Consider the following 22,940-nt stretch of genomic DNA (forward strand, 5'->3'; position numbering starts at 1 on the left):
GGAGCCTGTTTCTGATTCTGTGTCTCCCTCTCTCTCTGCCCCTCCCCCGTTCATGCTCTGTCTCTCTCTGTCCCAAAAATAAATAAACGTTGAAAAAATAAAAATAAAAAAAAAAAAAAGAAGTATGAACGAGGATCCAGTTTTGGTCTACTTGACTAATATTTCTGATTCAACCATTCCATTTCCAACCACAGCTATGTCTTACAGCAAGCATCCAGTGCACACATGATTAGAGATTTATTAAGTAATTAATAACACAATATTGACTCAAAAAGTTGAGGAACATCTGATCAAAAGGAATAGAATATTTATGTAAAGGGAAGGAGCAGTAGTCCGTCCAATAGAGTTCAGGATATGCATGAGATCATGGTAGGAGATGAGGCCTAAAAAAGTTAAATTAGATTTTGGGTTACAGAGTACATAGAATACCAAGCTAATGAGTTTAAATTTAAAATAGAGTGCAGTAGGGAGCTTCTTCATGCTTTTAAACTTTGGGGGTGATGCAATATAAGTGGTGGTTTGAAAGCTAATCCAAATAGGAATATGCAGAATTGACTAAGGAAGAAACAGATGGTAGAGAGAAACAAATATTACATCAGTCCGGTCAGAAGGAATACGCCTGGGATGAGAACAGGTGCTAAAAAAGTAGAAAGATATGCATATATGCAAGAATAAAGGTAGAATATGTCATTGCTGGCAACAGATAAAACATAAAGGAAAAGAGGAAAAAAAAAGTTTGAAACATGGGAGACTCATGGCAAAATTAAAAGAAATGAGAAAGTCATAGATAATTATAGAATTTTCTGGTTTAGGAAATACTTGGGAATTAACTACTTACAACTTCAAATAGGGTGAAGGTCATTTCCGGCATACAGGGGCTGTGATGTATTGCACAGCTAGATGGAGAGTCAGCTCCAGAGAAAGGAGTTTCAACTCACATTGTGCTTTAGACTAAAGACCACTTCCCCTCTTCTTGGGAAGAAGTGGGACAGTAGTTCAAAGACATCCAGGACAGAAGGATTCAGCTGGCATTTGTAGGTAAGCATAAGGCTGGAGGGACAGGAACAGACACTAAATGTTCACACCAAGAAAGAGCACATGAAATGTCACCTAGAGAAATGACCTGTGTACATTCAGGCAGAGCAAAAGACAGACATTTTTCTGTAAATACTGCCAGTGAGGTTAGAAACAGAACGTCAGAGAAGCCAAGGGGGAAGTCTTCTAGGGATACAATAGATTCAAAGTGCTAGTTCAGCCACTAACAGCAGGAGAAAAATTGCACAGGTACCTTAAGAAAACATTCTCACCATCAATAAAAATTCCTTGCATATTTTACCATTTCCAACATATGTAAGAAAATGAGACACAGGATTCATATTTTTATAATCCACAACAAAATTAAGTTAATTAAATAATAATGTATATACTAACACAGCTTACTTCCTGGTCAAAAGAGAACTTTTTAAAATTCAAATAGTCATTATACTGAGGCATAGAAAATACATCAAATCCCTGCCTAAGCCATCCATGTGCAGCATTAGACGACTAAATTAGCAAAAAGTTTAACACACAGCTCAATGGAAAAATCTCTTTAAAATAACAAACATATTATTTTTATTTGAATGGAGACCTATTTTTCTTGGCCAACCTACAAAAATATGTTTCTCTTTCTCAAAGTTCAGGACATTAATGCCAAAGTCTCAGCCAAAGGTTTATAAAAGTATTAGTGAATTGGGTCTGTTTATGATTAAAATACAAAGTTCTCAGGAAAATTAGTCCCTCCAGGGACTTAAGATATGAGTAAGTCCAAAAGCCTAGATTTCTGCTGATATAATCTAACATTCTTTGCCCTCCCCTCAAACTTTCTCCAATTTAATCTGGAAGAGGCTCTTGAAAAGTAAAACATTCAATATGTGAGGAAAGATATACTATCTACGAAATTAGATATTCTTTATCAAAATGCTTGCTATAAAAACGTTTTAAGAGAAGAACATTTTTAGATACACAAATCACAGGCAGTTAGCCTGCTTACAATTACAAATGTATTCCATAAAAGTATGGTACACTTAGATGTAAACGTGACAGATATCTAATGCCACCCGAAGTTTGGTGACACTTCCCTGAGAAATAAAGGAAGCCCTGAGACAGAGATATGGGCCTTCCTCTCATTAAAGGGAAAGAACACCACAATTAAAAGGAAGCCTGGAAGTGCTCCAGTGGAAAAGGAGTAAGAAACTACTACACGCACTTTACTTCGGTTTGGGCAGAGGCATGTGTGTGTGGACAAGGTGATGGTTGCAGGACGCAGATGTCAGGAAAAGTCTCCTGAGCTGAGAGCCACCCAAGCTGACAGCAGAAGAACAGGACTTAGGACGAGAAAAGGGAAGAGTCGGCCAGCTTGTTCACGGGGCCTGTGATGTGATGCTCAAGAGAGGAGTCTGGATGCCAGAGCGAGTTCAGGAGAGAGACAGCAAGCAGCTCAGCAGGTCGGGGGAGGAAGGTCAGGAAGAGCCAACCATGAGAAAAACACCAGCATCAAAACTAACGTTTACTGGGTGTTTATGATGTGTTAGGGACCATTTTCAAAGTTTTACATGAATTGTCTCATCTAATCCTCATGATCCCCTGAAATACGTCTTAGAAAGTTATGAAACCTGATCTGAAGCTTAGAAACCTCAGGAATTTGCTCAGCATAACACATACTATGAAATTCCAACCCAGGTCACTTTGACTTTGAACAGCTAGCTGTTAACCACTTCAACCCTCACTGATGCTGAGGATGGTCAAAGCCCTGAAGGGTATTAATCTGGGTCTTTATCTCACATCACTCTGATGCTGTTGCAGGGACCCACGAGAGAGAGGATGGCAGCCTGAACATGGGAAGGAGAAAGGGGTGGAGTGCAATGAATAGGCTTTTGAGAGACATTTAGAAAGAGAATCTCCAGGACAGGAGGTCCAGTGACAAGGAATAGCAAAAGTGAGGAATGATACTCAAAATATCAAGGTTGGTCAATGATACAAGCAACAGGATCCTAGGCTATATTTTCCCTTTAATGAAAATAGGCTCAAGGTAACATAATAATCAGCACATTCATATGGCAACACATGCTCATATTTACACAAGACTTTTCTTGGAGAGACTTAGATTCTGTATCAATTTTTGACAACTATAGCATTTAATAAATCAGAACTTTATCTATGTTTAAGATATAGAAAAACTGACATAAAGTATCCCAAACCATGCATCATGGAACGGTAAAAGGCCTTTTGAATAGGGACATACATTCCATCTTTCTAAGCACTTACATGTAGCTTCACAAATATCACCATGGTATCTGTAATTAATATAATATTTATTTTTACTGTGTGTGTGTACACCCATTTCTAGCCTACATATTGATGCTATGAATAAAAAATTTAAGACAGAAATCACTGCATTTATAGCTATCTCTGATACTTTCACTTGCAACTTCAGATGTCAACACCTTACTATCTTAACTTTCTGAATACCAGGGAGAGAGAAATTTGGAAACAACAAGAATAATCTAAACCAGTTGCTTTGCAGAGTAAACTAATCAGTACATCCAGAGATAGTTCTGATCAACCAGGACTTCATGAACACTCATCTAAGCCCTTAAATGGTGGAACGATGAAAGAGAGAAAGGATGCCTGGTCCTAACAAGTGACAAAAGAATAAGGATTTAAATTGTCAATAATCTTTCATGTAATGAGAAAGGGTATAAATGACACACTATATCTGTTGGCCAAAATTCTCAAACCCTCACACAGACCAATTCTGCCAAAATAAATCTTTTATCTCAAGAAGATGAGCCTTCAGTGAATTCCAGCAATCAAGGACAACACAGCATATTAAGTTTGGGAAGGAGCTGAAATCTTTTAAAACAGAGTTTTATCTTAATATACATAGTGTAAGGCATAATGGAAAAAATGTTAACATAGAAATCAGTTACAACAGCACTTCACCTTGGGGTACGTTAAAGGGAGAAAACACTATTGATTCCAATCTTACAGAATTTGTGTGTACAAGTTAGTATTCGTAATCGATCATAAAACTTGCACCTTTCAAGAAGCATTTAGTGAGCCACCCATTTAAAAAATACTTGTCCTTTCCTGTCCCATCAATGAACTCATTTGCATTCTAGCAAATTACACAAATTAAGAACAATTATAGAGTAGTTCTTAAATAAGAGAAGAGAGGGGAGAGGAAGTAAACATGGGGAGATAGTGAGGGGAGAGTATATGGTAAAACTAATTCATAATAGAAAAGCATATATTAAATATCTAAGATCTAAAATATGAAAAGAGGGGCGCCTGGGTGGCTCAGTTGGTTAAGTGTCTGATTCTTGATTTTGGCTCAAGTCATGATCTCACAGTTCGTGAGATGAAGCCCCACATCAGGCTCTGGGCTGACAGCATGGAGGCTGCTTGGGATTCTCTCTCCGTCTGTCTCTGTCCCTTCCCTGTGCTCATGAGCACTCGTGCTCGCTCACTCTCTCTCTCTCTCTCTCTCAAAATAAATAAAGATTTTAAAAACCTTCATTTAAAAAAATAAGATATGAAAAGAATGCACAAGTTATATCAACAGTGACAAAATCCTTCAGAAAATCTAATTTATGTGAATCTTATGATTTAACATTAACAAAAATGTTATTTAGAAGCTTCTGAGAGAACTGAAGAAAAACATTTTAAAATTTAGTTATCAATTTTCCTATAAGATTATTGCAGCAAATTTATTAATATGTTATACTCAACATATTACAAATACATATACAACAATGACAAATAATTTTAATAAACATTTATCACTTAAAATGTATTTTTGTAGGTTTTGAACATTTCCCTATATCCAAAGTCTGAGAGTACTCACTCAACCCCCAAAAAACTGGGGGAGGGGGAATGTTAGGGGGAGAAAAAAGTTATAGAAATTAAAGTTAAGTAAGGAAGTAAACTTTGACCAGAAAGAAGAGAGCAGCTGAGACATTGCTGGTTAATTTACTTCTGAGCAAATTGTAAATGTGTGGACTCAATTCTCTAAAAGAGCAACCAGAATTCCATCCACTCCCAAACTTTTCCTTTTCATTAGAGAAGAGAGAGAATTGAATGGACTGGCTCCCTGACAGGAGAAGAAGCCCTTTTTCAGCTCTATGCTGGCCAACCGTGTCAACAGCCTTCTGCTTTAGAGAATGTGTTAAGGGAACTATTTAAAAGCATGTCTAGGGGCGCCTGGGTGGCACAGTCGGTTAAGCGTCCGACTTCAGCCAGGTCACGATCTCGCGGTCCGGGAGTTCAAGCCCCACGTCAGGCTCTGGGCTGATGGCTCAGAGCCTGGAGCCTGTTTCCGATTCTGTGTCTCCCTCTCTCTCTGCTCCTCCCCCGTTCATGCTCTGTCTCTCTCTGTCCCAAAAAAAAATAAACGTTGAAAAAAAAAATTTTTTTTAAATAAAAGCATGTCTAGTCACTTTAAGAGATATCACAGAACATCATGTTGCAATGTGAAGTGACAGAATGAACAGGGATCTCTTGGGCATTCATTACTGGTAGGAGTGTAACTTGGCCCAACATCTACTGAGGTCAGTTTGGAAATAGCCATCAAAATTACAAACGCATATACTCTTGTATAAATGCACAAATGTGTTATTTCATCTTTGGCATCTACCCAAGTGATACTCAATGCAAAATGGCTTATATACAAAGATTTTCCACTACAGTATTGTTTGTAACAGCAAAGACAGTAAACAATCTACATGCTCATCAGCAATGGCCCATCTATACAAAGGAAGATTATTAAACTGTTTCAAATATAGACACTTTTAATGTTCTAGTATGGAAAGACTGCCAACCCATATTAAGCAAAAAAGATCAAAGCACAGAGCACCTGGGTAGCTCAGTAGGCTAAGCATATGACTCTTGGTTTCAAATCAGGTCATAATCTCATGGCTTTATAGGTTTGAGTCCTGCATCTGGCTCTGTGCCGACAGCGCAAAGCCTGCTTGGGCTTCTCTCTCTCCCTCTCTCTCTCTGCCCCTCCCCAACTTATGCTGTCTCTGTCTCTCTCAAAATAAATAAACTTTAAAAAACTAAAGCACAGAATGTGGTAGATAGTGTTTATATAAATATGTGAAAGGAGAATAAATTTTCACATTTTCTTACAAAAGAATGGTACTACTTGAAAGTATCCACGAGAAACTAGTAACAGTGGTTATACCGCAGAGGAGCACTAGGGACTGGAAAGCACTATTTTGTGTATCCACAGGAAACGTCTGAATCTAGAACTATGAATATATGACTTTTGCAAAAATCAAATAAGTAACATTTTCTAAAAAGGAAGAAGGAAAAAAAAATCATGTTACCAAATTCATCCCCATACAGTCCATTGAGTTACACTGTCTTCCAAAGTAACAGGGAAGACCCTCTAATTCTAAATGCTCATCTCATTTAGATATCTAATGAGCCCTGAGGATAGGAATGAGCAAGGACAGCTATCACCATCAACTTAAAACCAATTAAATTCTCTACAAGCCTGTGTAGGGTTGTCTTCCTATCAGGATCAAGTCCTTTAACTAAAAAACTTTTTGTGTAATTCCATCAGAAACAAAGGATATTTCTTCTGTCTTTGAAACTAATTTCTAAAATTCAATTTCATTTCAAATATCTAATTCTATCCAATGTTCATTAAAAGAGAAGTTTTAGTATGAGAAGTGAATGAGAAAAATAATATCAAAAAGCTACAGACTAGGTACAAGAGGCTAATGGTAGATCAGAATTTATCATATCCATATTTTATATACATGTGAGAAAAAAACTCCATTTTTCCTAGAATAAGTAAATTTATCTCTAAAAGAAAATCAAGTTTTGCCAGCTAGGGGTCCTAGAATAATGGTATAACTCACATTCATTCTAATGAAAATGAAAAACCTCGAACTCTCTAAAAAAAATTTGAAAGAGCAAAAAAAAACAGCTCTCAAACAAATGAAATAAACACATTCAGAAGAGAATATTAACTTATTACTTTCAACTCAACTGCTTATAAACTATTAAATATAATCAAATGGTTTGTTCAAATATTGTTTTCCTAATTAAGTGGAAAATTTGTCACTTCAGTTATGAACACAAAGAGTAATTTAATATTTTCTGATAATTCGATATTTTTGGAACTAATAGAATTGACGGCTATGTCAGGCCCATAACAGCATTCTGGGAGGCCTTTTCTTTCCTGTGTCTCACTAAGGCTCACTGAAGGCACGGTGGCTCTTACCCTCTACTACCACCACCTCGTCTAGAGAGCCTTAAGACACTCAGGTGTCTACCCAGGGCTGCTGTACTCAAATCTAATTCAGCAGAAATCATTAAGACACAGACAGCCTGTTGGTAACAGCCTGATAGTGCTCACCTTTTACCACTTAAATCCATGTTCAATTACAAGACATTCTCAGAGAAAGATCAGAAGTGATTAAATAAATTGGGGATAAGGAAGGCTGTGCTCTCCATCATATTATCAAGTTCTCTGAAGTAGGAACATTGCTTGACTGAGCTTCGAACTTCACCCCCCCCCCCCCCATTTCTTAGTCCTTCAGTCTGAAAGAATTTTCTAGTCTTTTTGCCATGGGTCGATGCTAAGTGACAAGCAATGATGAAATCAAACAATGACTCAAAAATCTGACTGTTCTTATAAGGTTTACATATGTATATGTCTTAATATTTAGCAGGTTTTCTTCAATTTACTTATAATCTGCAATTTTTAGCTCATAATTAATGAAAATCACAATACTGTATCAAATGACATTATAAAACCTAGACCACCTAACAACGAATCTATCCATAATACAGGGTATCAGAAAAGGTAAGGCCATTATAAACTTTATATTTGCAATTTATTGCAACACTTATTCACCCAAATGTGCATTAAGGCTTACTAAGAGCTCCAAACAAAAGTAAACAAGACAATGCCTGTGCCATTTTGGTGCATGGAAACAGTCATAAACATTCTAAAGAATAGTGAGAGAGAAAACAATAATGAAGGCAGCAGGCATGTCACTCTCTTTCAAAGATGGGGACTAGGGTGACCTGACACATGAAAGATGAGAAGGAACCAAATCTGTGAATTAGGAGGGCCAGTAAGCCAGAGATGACAGCAAGCCAGAGAGGCCTGTGGGGAAGAGGCGTGTGAACTGAGCATATATTTGCTAATGGGAAAGATGAAGCACAGTCATGACTGCATAAAGAGGAGTTGAATAAAATAGCAAAGTCCTAAGACTGAGAAGAGACAACAGACAGAGGACAGGTGAAAACGGGCAGCCTTTGAGAGGCCTGGGAACCTCCTCCCAGGCACGAGGAGGGAGATTTGTAAAAGGTAGTGGGGATGTGAGTAATACTGCTTCTATTTTCCCAGGGGCATGTGACACTAAATCATAGGAGGGCCGGTTAATGAATTACTTCAGAGAATTAAAGAGATGACCAAAGGTAGGAAGAGACATTATGCTTCTGCAAAGGGTTTAACTTGATTCCAATTGATATTGACTTTGCAATTTTATCTTACAATCTAGAACTATGGTATTTGTACAAAAAGAAAAATTCCTCAGTTTTCCAATCTTATGAAGTTTGATTTATCAAAAATAAAAATATTTCAAAAGCTGTATGTTTTTAATGTGATGAAACCCAAAAGGCCACCCTAAACTCCCCTCCCATACAATCAGGGGTATGTTGTGAAAACGTGTTTCTTTTCAGTGCTTTAATTTCCTTAGAATTTGTTGGATATTAAAGAAAACTCACAACAGTCTTCTTTCAGCCACAAAGCAGAGGAAAAAATGGATCACAGGTACACAGACCCAAAGAAAATACTATGGGGGCACATATTACCAGACCTCAGTGGGGGGACTAAGAACATAAAACCATTGGGCAAAATGGTTTAGCACTTAAAATAGCAATTTTTCAGGACCATCTCAGAACCATTCTGAAGGACTGATTAAAGAAAAAAAAAATCCCTACCTAGATCATAACAGTCCAAAATTAAACACGGCTTATGAGTGATGCCATTTGTATAGGCAGGCTTTAGGAAACAGGTAGTGAAAACAACATACTGTAAACTGAAAATGTTAACGTAATTTCTTAACCAGTATTTTTGAAAGAATAGAAGTTCCACTGTTCACTGAACACAGAAATAAAGACCAAATTTTCAAAAGCAAATGACATACAGATTTGTGGGAATAAAGTGCATCAGAGTATAAAGCATGCATTCTTTCCATCGTCATACTGAATCGCATAGCTCACAACAAAATTCTTTCAGACCACCTGTGATGAAAACATGAAAAGGCACCTGAGTGTCATAGCTAAAAATGAAAATGTATCTTTATCCAGAGTGCATGCTCTAAACATCTGGTCCTGGCAGCTGTATTCACAGGCAAGAAAATCATCAGCTACCAGCAGATTCCCCATGAAGGTTAATCCACCTACCACCAAAGATGTTTCACTGGGTAGAATTTCTGTCTCACTTCCCTGCTGCTTGAAGGCTTTTAGCTCCATAGGCCAAACAAGCAATAAATAGGGCCTGGCATAAAGGGACAGGAGAATTGATGAGGACCCTCTAAACTGCACAACACATTCCAAAAGCCAGTGAGTCAAACAGTGCCTTCCTGACTCCATTCACACGACAGAGGGACGGAGATGCTTAGCAAGTGGCCAAGCAGAAGCCCTTGTAAGACACTTAGCATTCTTAAATGGTATTCTTAGATTTAATTGTATTTAAACCACACGTGCTTGCCAAAAGCAAAAGGGAATAAAAAAAATGGACACAGACACAGAGATTAGCGCTAATGTCATTTTTGTGTCAGATTATGTTCTTCCGAAAAGAACCAGAGATGATTTAAAAAGATTAAATTTTATTTTAATTCTGATAAGATGCCATAGAAGCAAGAATTCAGTTCTAAAAGGCTGATGGGAGCATTAGAAATACACGAGGGACGAAAATGAACCAGCCCACCATACCAAAGGGCACTTCCAATATGCAAGGAGAAAATGCAAGGAAAAAATGGTCACTCCATACTAGAGAGAATTATTGAGGTATAACCAGTAAGTCTATTCTTACCTAAAATAAAGATGGGGGAAAGTAACATCTAACAAGTGCCTACGATACACCAGAAACTGGATCTCCATTTTACATGTTCCATGTCACTTAGTCTTCATACACAGAGCCAGTTATCTGCCAAATGGGTACCATTTTCTCCATTTTGCACACATTGAAAATGAAGTTTGCTGAGATCATACAACCTAAGGCCACACCACTGGTAAGTTATGGGTCAGACAAGAGGACCCACTCACGGGAGGGGCAGGTTTCCTGTCCTGAATACGTGCTCTGCAAGCTCATGGTGTCTTTTTGCCACTAAATATATCTAAAGGTAAAATGCTACTTATCACTTGGACAAGAAAAGAGCATCCAAAGTGGTCCTGATTGTGGGTGACAAGGCTCCTCAGGAAATTAATGTGTCCTTCTCAGAAGAATGTCTATCAGGGTCCCTGTGCTCTAGTCCTGTTCTTCTACTCGATAATTCCTATTCACAGTTCTTTGATAATAAAGCTAGACATTATGAAGGGCTGATGGAAAATAAAACATCACATACATGCAGGATGCTTCCATCATGTTTTAAAACACAAATAATTTTAAGATATGTATTATAATAAACAGCTTATTATTAAAGCACAACAAAATCTTTTGGCATTAATATAGCCAGGTGACATGAAAACTTTTTTCCAAGGTTGTTTTGGTTTTATTTTTAACATTATTGTGAATATGACAGGTTTCTGCTATAAGGAAAATTTCTGGCATTTTATAATGAAACTTTAATTTTAAAGCAATCTTGATGTTTTTAGTTTCTACATTTGCTGTTGTTGAGGTAAACACAATTATGTTTGCTTCTGCCCAAGTTCTGCAGAAGTTTGTCAATTAGGAAATAATATAAATAAATTCCCTTCCTTTTAATAGAGAACTATAGAATTTTAGAATTTGAAGGCAGAGGGCTTTGATTATCTTTATCCAGATAACCCTAGCAGTCACTTGGTTTCTCAGTGTTTATGGGCTAAAGAATTAAATAAACACACACACACACACACACACTCCAGGACCTGGGTTCTAGGCAGCACCAGAACCTAACCTTAGGTCCCATGAGGAGGCAGATGCCAGGAGACCCTGCACGTGCCCCCATTAGAATTTCTAGAGCTCTTCCATGTTTTAACAAGATGACCCCGTGGCCAGTTCACTGACTGGTTTGCAGCTGTTGTAATCAGATTTCAAAGGAAGCCATCTCCTAATTTTGTGTAAAAAAAAAAAAAAAAAAAAAAAAAAAAAAAAAAAAAAAAAAAAAAAAAAAAAAAAAGGATGATCATTTCACATTTGGAAACTGACTACTTATGTCATCTGGATGGTTCTAAGGTGTCAGTGAAATGAGTTTGTTTGTTTGTTTCCATTTAGAAAAGGCTATTAAGCACTTGGAAAAGGATCTTCCCTTATGCAGGCAAATCAGAGGAAAAACTAACTTCGATGAGAGGTATGGAAGCAGGACCCACAACCTGATCATCCCAGACACCCATCATCTTATCACTCCAAGGTAACATAAACAACACCTAGTACCACAATTACTTATTGACAAGCTTACTCATTTTTTTTAAACCACCCACTCTTGTGTAAAATCTGGATAAGCTTAAAATGTTTCTTCACTACTGTATGTCCACTCACATGCAAAATAGGCTCGAAGTTTTAAAATTTATTATTGGCCTAGATCTTCAAAAATTTGGCCTTAATCATAAATTATAATAAAAAGCAAAAATGAAACACGTTCCTAGAAACTTACCTTTTCCATGACTTGCAAATGCATTCATTCTGTATCATGTGAATAGTTATAAAGAGCAAATTTTTTCAAAAGTTTAAAAAGTATCAGAATAAGCAATGCTGAACTATTCTTTTTTAAAAATAAGACAAAAGGAATTTCTTCTCAAGCATTATTTTATTTAAATATGTTTTCTATTTAGAAGTGCCAGGCTGGCTCAGTAGAACATGTGACTCTTGACCTCAGGGTCATGAGTTCATGCCCTACATTGGATACCAAACTTACTCAATTAAAAAAATAAATAAAATTTAAAAATAGGAAAAAATATGTTTTCTATTTAACATTCAGATATTTTCTATTTCTCATATCTAGGACTCAACTCAGACCAATGTAAAAACAGACACCATCCCTACATGAGTCACCTTCGTGTCAGAAGGAATAAATATCAAAAGTCAGGGATGTTCTGTTCCTCATGAAAAAACCTGAAATGAAAGCATCATGGCTGTAGATGGTGACAAAAGTGCATAATATGAGAAGAAAAGGCACTGTCAGTTTTCCTTAAACTGATGGCTTTGAGATTCTGAGACAACACGGAAGGATGGGGACAGGGAGACCAGGGTACAAAGGAGAAGGTGGAGCACAGTCATTGTCACACGTGAACTATGTCATCACCAAGCATTTAAGGTAGTTTTCCTCACAGTTTGCCTCCTCTGGTATAATATGCCAATTAGACAAAGTTTTTGCTTGATGGAAAAAACCCTAAAACACGGACTTTTCTCTAAAGGTCAGGGCAGCCATTCCCTTACAACAGAGCTTAAGTGGCGGCTGGAATGTGCCTTGCACCTCCTTGCTATTTCTGTTAATTGGCTTCAGGCCTGTTCACCAAGTCAGGGTAGTGAAAATGGCAGGCTCCCAATTAGGTTAAATTTCCCTTAGGTCCCTCTACTTTCAGGCCTTAAATTCTTCCAATAACGTATTGTAAAGTTCCTGCCTCCTCTTTTGTGGAATTTATTAGTTGCAATAAACTGTAGGGATAGAAGAACAAAGTCAGCTTATGATCTATTATCTGCCAATATTAAAATATACTTACAAAGAGTCAAGGAAATGGTAATGATTAAAAGGAATTCAGATTCTTCAAGCATAGCCAAACATCAAAACTAAGGCTTTTGTTGATTTTTTTGTTGTTGTTCCTTGGGTCTCAGAGTCAAAATTTCAGAAGCATGAAAAGTTTTTTCAAGGCAATACAACAACAACCCATTTAGTGTTGAAATCCTTTGTGCCTCTTCTGAGATTTAGAAAAAGTAAGTCCCAAGATTCTATAAGAAAATGATGCTCTTTGAAAGATACATAGTCTGAGATACACCTTCTGAGAGGAACCTGATTCAAGTACAGGCTATTCTCAATTAGTCACTGAAAAGCAGGACTTGTTTCTGGAAATCATGCTAAGCTTGACTCCAGGTGCTTCCTGGTGCAGAGTTCTAATAAGATGCACACCCTACCTTTGATTATATGAGTGTAACTTACAAATATTCTAAGAGAGTGAAAGATTCAATATCCCTTTATATAGGATCAATCTCACAAAAAGAAAGACACAGCTTCCAGAGGTGCCTACTAGCTCAGCATTTTAAAACACTCCCTTGTGCTTTTCATGTCTACAGTTTATTCCCACTGGCAAAACGGACGTGGTCATAATTGCCTTCAAAAAGCAGAGATAATGAGAGATGAGCAATCTAGGAGGAAATAGAGCAAAAACAAAACCACTGAAGGCATATAAAATCTAGAACTCTGTTCACCTCTCAGTCCAGATGGCATAATTCATGGTAGATATTTCCACCCCGGTGATCCCAAACGGTAAAGGCAGGGGGTTGATTTGTGTGTTTTACCATATAAAACATTCTTTTATCTGTGTAATGCTTGTCTGTTATTATATTTTTAATGGCAAAAACTAAGGAGAAAACAAGCCACAGAAGAGACATCAGGCCATTAAAGTCAGACGACTCATGTGGAACTGTTAAAAAAATAAATTCACAATTAAGTGAGACTATCTGGACTAGATTTACAGTGTGTCCAGCATAACCTATTAGTCCTCTCCTGCCCACACAATTGTACTTACTTTTAAAAAAACTTTTAATATGCATTTTGTGTTGTCTTTGCTGTTCTTATCCAGTTAAAATAGATTTCAGTCTAATTAATTTTGCTGCTGATATAAAATGGCCAAATTTAGTGAATGGATCATCATTTTTTAAATGTAAGCCAAGGAAGATGATGTTTTCAGGCTCAGGCATCAATTAGCTAATATCATTTACGTTAAACTACATAGACTAAGGAAGTACTCAATTTTTAAAAAACCTGCTTATTGTGGAAAAACTGCTTCAAGTAACTTCAACAGAAGAAAATCAAGCCTTGGTCTTTCGAGAAAAAAACTCTGTGGCTTCTCAATGCAACTATTTTGCGTAAAAAGAAACTATTTTATACCAAAATTACAAAGAAAAGCTATACTACTTCCTTAAAAACAGGTCTACAACCACAATGGTAAAAGTTACATTATTAGAATATAATTAAATATATCATACTTTAGAAACTCTGGACTGCCATTTTTTTCTCCTAATCCTGTAATAAAAATAGTCATATTTAGCACATTTAGCTAACTATATGTCCTTTCTTGCTTTAATGGGACCCTGACTATATTCAGTGATCAGCAACTGCGTTTCAGGAAGACAAACCACCATACCCACACCCCCAGCTCCAGATCAAGCTCACCTAGTCTAAACCAACAACTCCCTTCAATTTAGAAATAGACAAGCAATTCATACAAGGCTAGACAACAAAACATGAAAGGTATCTGTTTGGGTGGGGGGAGGGGCTTGTGGGAAAGGTGTATTTGCTTTCAAAAAGAGCCATGCAGAATAAAAAGGAACTGTTCCTCTTCTTCCGTGCAAGCATGTGCTGGCTGAGGCTCTACAGGAAAGGACACACTGGAGCAGACAGCCAAGGAGGCACTGTGTAGTGCTCCCAGAAAATGGAGAATCTGGATCCCCAATGAGGTTCCCCTGAATCCCCAACTGGCCTTTCCTCCAGATTTCTTATTAAATGAAAAATGAGTATCTTCTTCTTATACAATCGAGACTTTCTGTTCTTGGCAGCCAATTTTTTTCTCTAACAAGTGTATTAACACCCAGTGTTTATGGCTACCAAGCAGATATGATTCTAACCCCTTGGCAGGTATAACATCAGTAGATATAGCAGGTTCTAGGATTAAACCCATTCAATAAATGAGTATACCAGGTCATTTATGGTAAATAGCTGGTAACCAGCGAGTCTGATTCCAGGCCCAGGCTAAACTATCTAATTCTTTAAAATATTTACTTCAAAGAGAAAATGTAATAATGACAACAATGAGTTTAAAATCTGTTTAAGAAAAGAATGTTTTTCCTAAGTAGAGCTTCCGTGGTTTTTTAATTATTTAAAATTATTTCCATCACACAATGCTTATATTCTAACATTTACGGTATGATAAAAATCAGCACGTTTGAGATACCATCCATTGTTTCAAAGGCAAACTGGACTTTTGTACTATTTCATATTCAAACACACCGCCCCACACACAAAATTATTTTAGGAGGCTTAAAACATACACTAAGATGAATTAAATAAAACATTACAGATTTCTTTCCAATGTCATCATTAATCTAAATTGAAAAACAGCTATTCCAATATCTAGGCAACAGAATTAACAATTTTAGAAATTATTGAAACAAAACATTCTCTGAGCACTCACCTAGTCTTCCATCTATATGAACTTTTTAGAGAAAATAAGTGACAAAGTAACGAAATAAGTATGTTTTTGTTTTGTTGTTATTTTTCAAGTAGCTTCCACACCTAGCATGGAGACCAATGTGGGGCTTGAATTCATGACCCTGAGACCAAGACCTGAGCTGATCAAGAGTCGAATGCTTAACCAACTGAGACACCCAGGCACCACAGTTAGTGTGTTCTTAACATAAAAAATTATTAAAACTACAAGGAAAACACTAGGATTTCCAAGAAAACACTATGACTAACAATAAAGAATTAAGACTTTATACAACAACACTATAAAATTTATGTTTTATACTTCAAAACTTACCGAATAAATTCTCAGTCTTCATATGAAGTGTCTTAACAGTGATTGTTTATTGCCAGGATAGGAACCAGTTATTATATTGAGTGGTAAACAATTCTGATTTCAGGAACTATAGATGGCTATACTGTGGAGTAAACTGAGCAACTCTAAAACCTTACAAACCTAAAATAGTTTATTGATATTTATGAAAGGGTCAAGTCCCTGAACCTTACAAAATAATCTAAATTCTGAAATGCCACTATAGCATATTTCTCTTCTAAAGTGAAGTCAGGTAAAACAGAACATTTTAATTTGCCTCCTCAGGTCCTTTGACTTATTGCCTATCAAATAAACAGAAGAACCTATAAGTGGTCTTGAAAGTCAACTCATAAACTGTACTGTTCACTGCCAAATGTCTGTGTCTCAACAACATAACAAACTCTGAAATCAGGATACTCCAGAATCTATGGCAAATATTTGTAACCACTTATGAGAAATCTTTGACTGGGGACCACCACAGAAATAGTCTACAATTATGTTAGACAAACTCTGACATACAGCCTGGAATTTAACTAAAGTTTATTAGAACAATTTACCTTTAATCATCATTGTGATGCAGGGAAACATCTTTTGGAGTATGGGCCAGAAGTTAGGTCTATGACACACATAGAAGGATTAATTTATGTTACCTGTTCTTGCTTCTCCAGCCACTTGTCCACCATTGGGTGACTGGCACTCAGAGATGACCGAGCATTGTCTCTCTGAAATTGGTGTGACCAGTTACTAGTATCCCGTGGAAGGCTTCTGTAGTTTTCATCTTTCTATTCAAAAAGAAACAAAAAGGTGTCTTGTAAAAAACCAGACCTTGCAAATTAATGATGTACTTGGGTTTTTCAAAAGTAGCAGAAAACTGATTCTGCATATTTAAAATATTTTTTCTGAGTCTATACAAAATAGTTGACTGAGGACATTTCACTCAGATTAGACCTCATGAATATAGTCATATGTCTAGGATGAGGGAGTCTAATAACTATAGCAGGGAAGGAAGCCACACACATATGCACACAATAAACGAAACAATAGACCTTGTACTCCCTCCCAAATCAATCTCCCTGGCCAACCAATTACATGCACCAGAAAATGAAAAGTATTTCTCTCGAAGATTCTTATGATCTCTCAATCATGGAATTTTCCTTTTGTCTTCTTTCTAATCTTACAATAATATTGGGAGATACTATCTATAATTCACCAAAAATGTTTAAAATAAGAAAGACTAATGAATTTGCTCCTTATTTAGATCCTTGTAGTTGTGTGACTTTGGGCACAAGACTTAAGATTCTCTGGACTTTTCTGTTACCTACTTCACAAGCTAGTTGTAAGCATTAATTTAAATATAAAGAAAACAATTTATCTCAATACATGGTACATAATAGATACATAATAGTTTACCCTAACATGCATATGGCAAGTGAGGTCTTTACATAAAAACCTAGTTAGTTGATAAATATTTAATAGTCCCAAAGCAACCAAATGCTGTTTAATTTTTGTTCTTTGAAACAATAACTTATAACAATTTGCTTTGGCTTTTGGACTGCAAAACTTAATTTCAATGTTCTAAAAAGAAATGAGAAGGCAAGGATAAGTCAGATAAGTCAAACTTTTAGTTCAACGATTAAATCTAAATATCTCCTACAAGAACAAATTTAAATCTTAACCTCACTTTGACCTACTTACAGCAGTATCCCACTTTACGAGAAGTACCAAAATATCCTCCTTAATAACTTTGCTAAGGGTAATATGGCTGTATACATTATACACATGACTGATTCTTATCCTTCATTACTTAAGCCCTATGAGCAGTGAATCCATAGAAACAAAAAAGTGTAATACAATAGGTTGGCATTGTATAGACCTTAGCCAGAGACCAAGACGGTGTTCTCTGCTCCTTCATAAATTCCATCAGAGAACAAAGCTTAAAAATGAATTGATGGTGTTGGACCTATGCCAATACTACGGCATACGAAAAATCTTTTTAAACCTATAAATATTAACCAGTATAAACTTCAGTATGAAACTTTATAAGTCTTTCTTATTAATTAACCTACAAAAAATAAACTAAAAACTTGATAGCATTGAACATTAAGGGCAACTAATTTTTACTAGAAAAACTGTACAGGTCTGGTTACAGCAGTTCAAGAAAGTGGTAATGGAGCATAGAACTGCAAGCAAACGCGCGCCCGCACACACACACACACACACACACACACACACACACACAGAATGCTGCGAGATTAGGATCTTGCTCCGCCGCCAGGAATTAGGGACTCACCCTATTTACAGGAACATGGAAATGGTAAAATAAGTGGAGGACATAGACAAAATCTAAAGAAAAGAAAAAAGCAACTAAAGAAACCAAAGCTCACTGTATCTCCAAATACTAAGATCCCTGCCTTAAAACTTGGGCATGATAGTTTCAGAACAAAGCAAAATTATCTGACTTATAAGAAATTCAAGTAAGTCAGAGAGGGTAAATTTACCAATGACAGAATCGTAGATGTCCGCAAAGTGAAGAAGGATTAAGAGTCTGGAGAAACACAAATAAAATTTTGATATCAAGGATCTTGGGGCTGCTACCATAGACTAAAGACCTGGCCTCTCTATTCATTTTCCACCATTAGAGATGATTATTACACCAACCCTTTACTTTGAAAATGAATAATTAAATAGAAAGCGTTAAAAATCTATTCTGCCTTTTCAGTAGGAACTATATTTCGGAGAAAGCAACAGTGCCAGTCGATGAGGGGAAGCTTGTCATTTCAGAAGAATGCCAAATAATGGAAACCGAATAATGAATACAATTAGAAAAATCACCGCATTCAGCCTCTAATGAAATAAGTTATTAATCAATGGATGCTAAAACCTGTTAGGTGAAGAGTTGATAGTGAGCTGCAAGTTTGCATAGTGACAAAATACCACTTGCAAAGGGAAAAATAGATCTTTAAAATGAAGAGACCGGATGATGCAAAATCCTCACTTTTTTGGTGTCCAGAAGCCTGTGTGTGACTGGGAACTTCCTTTTGATTCCTTTTGAATCTGCATCATTATTCTTCTTTACTGAAATGGCCCTTATTGACTCTACCTATGGTCTGCTCACTACTCCCTCCTTAGCCCAGCTCAAAAAGTGTCTAATTTCTAAACGTCCCTCCCGACAACTTCTAGGCATGGGTCACCAACACTAAACTTTTTCCTGAATTCATGATCTAAATTTCCAATAGACCATCCCAAAGATGCCTCCAAATCAATAGATCCAAAATGAAACTCGCTTCCTCTCTTGATTCTGGCACTCTTCTGAAAAATATTCATCATGCTCTTCACCTCTTTCGATTTGTCTCTCATCTGAAATGAGTACAGCAGCCTTGGAACTGGAGGCTGGTCCCAGCCTTAGCCTCTCCAACAATGTTCTCTACACTTCCCACAGAGGATGTTTCTAAAATGTGTGTTGCAACACATCACACACGGACAGACACTACAGGTAGACCAGAGGAACTTTCACACAATCACACTTGCTGTGCCACAGGCCTCCTCACCTTCACTTATGATCTTTCTGAACCTAGCTTCCCATAACATTTCTTCTGTGAAATTATCAGTGTTTAACACCCAATGCAACTGCTACTTTCTCTAAGAAGCATTCCCTGACTCTCTCTCAATAGAACTCATAATGTCATGCTTTTTGTTACCACTACATTCTAATTTTACTTCTAATTATAGTTCTAACTTATAATTTAGTTAATTTTTAGAATTGTTATTTCCACTATTACAGTGAAACCTAAACAGAAGATCACCATTCACCTTTAAACTCAAGCACTTAGCTCAGTAGCCTGTACCAACATGGAAGGCTTTTTCTTGGATATTTGTTGTATGTCCTATTTTCACATGGTTCAGAATCCCAGACTTTCCAAAGAACATGTCTACAAGTTGTTTTAGAAACTGATAAGGGCATGCTTTCAAAAGGCATCATTTTCACTGAAATATAATAATTGTACTTTTAGGTTTACACTACAAGATATATACCACTGTTATAGGTCTATTTCAATTTAATGTCACACCTACAATATACAATATCTGTGGATAATATGATTACTTCCAACTGCATCTAAAAAGCAGTGTGACATTTCTCCTTTTACATCAATTATGACATGTAATTCATATAGCAGGCCACCACAAGGTAATCTTATTAAGGGAGATAAGGGCTAAAGATTAAAAAAAGAAAAATCTGTCCTTTTGAACTCCATCTGAAAAATTCCACAGTTTTATATTCATAAAATCAACTTTGAGTAGTTAATGGATAAGAAAAACAAACTTGATACTAACCTCTCATAATAAAAAAGTTTTTCTAATTCAATATTGTTATGGTAATGTCAATAATGAATTCAGACATTAATTTGTAATGTATGAAAAAGTCCAGTTGAAGTAACCTTAGTCATGATCAAGAAACTGAAGAGTTTTTAAAATATATTAATCACTATGTAATATATATTTTACTTTGTTGATAGTATCATGCAGGTACTACCAGCATTTCACACATGTTCTCCTCACAATCCAGAACTTTGGATCAGGTTCATACAAAGATTATAGTCCTACAAAGTTGTGATTCTGTATTTACAATGTGATTGTGCTAGTAAACATCATAACACACAATATAATTTCTCCTTAACGATATATGCTTGGATATTCATGATTTCCATTGAAATGTACACAGTGCATACTATTTTCAGCTTAAAAACATTTATTTCAGTGTAAATGATTTTAAAAACCTGGTAGCCTGAACTATGTCTATGCAAGATTATCTATATGCTTCATGGATCAGACTCTAGTCGGTTACAAAAAAGTCAACATTTTCAAGTTAAGTGTATTTGTAAAATCTACATTTTCCAACCTAAAGGGAAAACCAGACCAACAAAATTTTTGCCATTAATATTTTTGCAACAAGTTAGAGCTGTATTTATAAAAACTTGGAGAATGTGACTTTAAATCTATTTCATTCTATGATCAAATTAGTGCCTCAAAAAAAAAAAATTAATGCCTCCATTCCATACATTGGTGAACTTCAAAGCAAAAAACAGAAATCCTTCTCTTCAGACTTACAAAAATCTATCAGTAGGACCAACATACAAAATCCTAACGATTATTAAATTTGCTAATGACAAGAAATAACCTATTATAGTAAAGCCACTACTACCTTATCTAAAATTTTTACAAGAAAAATACCATAAGGAATTACTCTCCCTTTTAATTACAATTTTAATCCTCCACTTATGAGGCTGTCCCAAACAGCCTCTCAGCTTTGCTTTCCCTCTTGCCAGAAAAAAACAGATGTTCCTACTGTGATCAGGGATTTTCCTTATCATCTAAATGTACTGCCATATCATCAGGTGTCAAAAAGCCACCCAGGCTGAGAAATGCATATTAATTTGCTACTCCCTGGTAGCAGTACCCTGGTTATGCAGTAAATCTCTTCCAGGGCAGAGAAAGTAACTGTCCTCTCTCCCCCAGCACCCCTCCCCAAGCCAATTACAATTCAATAAAGAGAAACCACACAGGACCACCCAATGCCTTGGGGGTAGAAGCTTATTCCTGGCATACTAAGCTCCAACTCCAAGGCTTTATCTCTCAGAAACAGCCACTTAGCTGATGGTCAGATTCCTTGGCGAGCCTACATCCCATGTTGCAGAAATATGGGAATATTTCATGAACATTATAGAAGTAACAGATATTTCTATGTTAGCAAAAGAAACCCAACTACAGTTCCACTTTGTTTCAATGAAAAAACTCCAAATACCTTTTTAAAAATCATTAGGAATTGTGTCATATATTGACATACCAAACACTCAATGCATATAAATTTCTTTTTTGTACCTTCTATGCATCCTATGGATTCAAACAGTCCCATGCAGTTTTCAGATTTTAAATTTACAATTATTTTTCAAATCTGTAATTCTGGTCAAAGAGAATTCCATTTTCTGCTTTATCATTTTCCCAAGAAATGATACACACACACACACACACACACATAAAAGAAACCATTTTCAGGATGTCTAACCTGAAATTATGAGACAAGTGAAATTAGTAATTATGACAGGATTTTTTAATTACATGAAGCTTGCTAAAATCATCAGTAATCATATTGTTGATTCAATGTGGCAGACCCATTCTCAGTCTCTGGGGAGAGTTTACCTTGTGTGCCTCCTGATGGCTACACCAGAGCATAACCTTGGAAGCAATGCCAAGGCTAAAGCATAGCAGAAGATAACAACCATAAAATGGTCTATAAATAGGATTTTTCTCAATGTACTTTTCTGACCTTCAAATCATTCTCTAGATAATAAATGAGAAAGAGAGAAAAGAGACAGAGAGATGTGGGGTTGGGAATAAATTGACTCACACAAAAATTTACAGATTCAATAACCAACCTGTAGATGAAGGCAGAAAATTTGGCAGTCCCTATCAATTTAAACCAACTACATGCCTGTGGAAAAAATTTTTTTAAATAAAGAACATAAGATTTTATTCCAAACAAAGTATTATCACCACTTACCCTAGACACATGGCTATTTTGAAGTGTAATGAACTGAAAAGGCATTATTTGAAATCCATGGTGACCAATATCCTACACGGAATGCCCCAATGTAGTTGAACTGAAGTGAAGCAATTCATCCCCTATTAGCTAAACCCATATTACCTCTAATTCCTGTATATATAAATAAGCATAAATACTGGTACATAGATACATCCTACTTCCCTTTTGGATAATTGCTTACTTCCACATTCATAATCATTAATGACAGCAGTGGAAGAGAACAAAAAAAAAAAGAGTATGTGTTTATAAACTTGCTCCTATTCCAAACAGAACTATGATAAGACAAAGAAGAAATTCAAATATCCATACATTTTTTGTCAAAATAAAATTCTATTAGTAGACTACGTATCATTACTGATAGTAT

At 36.2% G+C, this 22,940-nt stretch overlaps 1 protein-coding gene across 14 annotated transcripts in view; it reads right to left on the reverse strand.

Annotated features, from left to right (window-relative positions):
• The window catches only part of PARD3 (par-3 family cell polarity regulator), a 676,275-nt gene that overhangs the window by 325,133 nt on the left and 328,202 nt on the right, over window positions 1-22,940 (reverse strand). For all 14 annotated transcript variants that reach the window (XM_047865961.1, XM_047865959.1, XM_047865960.1 and 11 more), the window contains one exon: window positions 16,629-16,760. In XM_047865961.1, the coding sequence (XP_047721917.1) occupies window positions 16,629-16,760 (132 nt within the window). The remainder of the gene's footprint in view (window positions 1-16,628; window positions 16,761-22,940) is intronic.

This window comes from Prionailurus viverrinus, chromosome B4, assembly GCF_022837055.1.
Source record: "Prionailurus viverrinus isolate Anna chromosome B4, UM_Priviv_1.0, whole genome shotgun sequence".
In the NCBI taxonomy this organism is placed as follows: domain Eukaryota; kingdom Metazoa; phylum Chordata; class Mammalia; order Carnivora; family Felidae; genus Prionailurus; species Prionailurus viverrinus.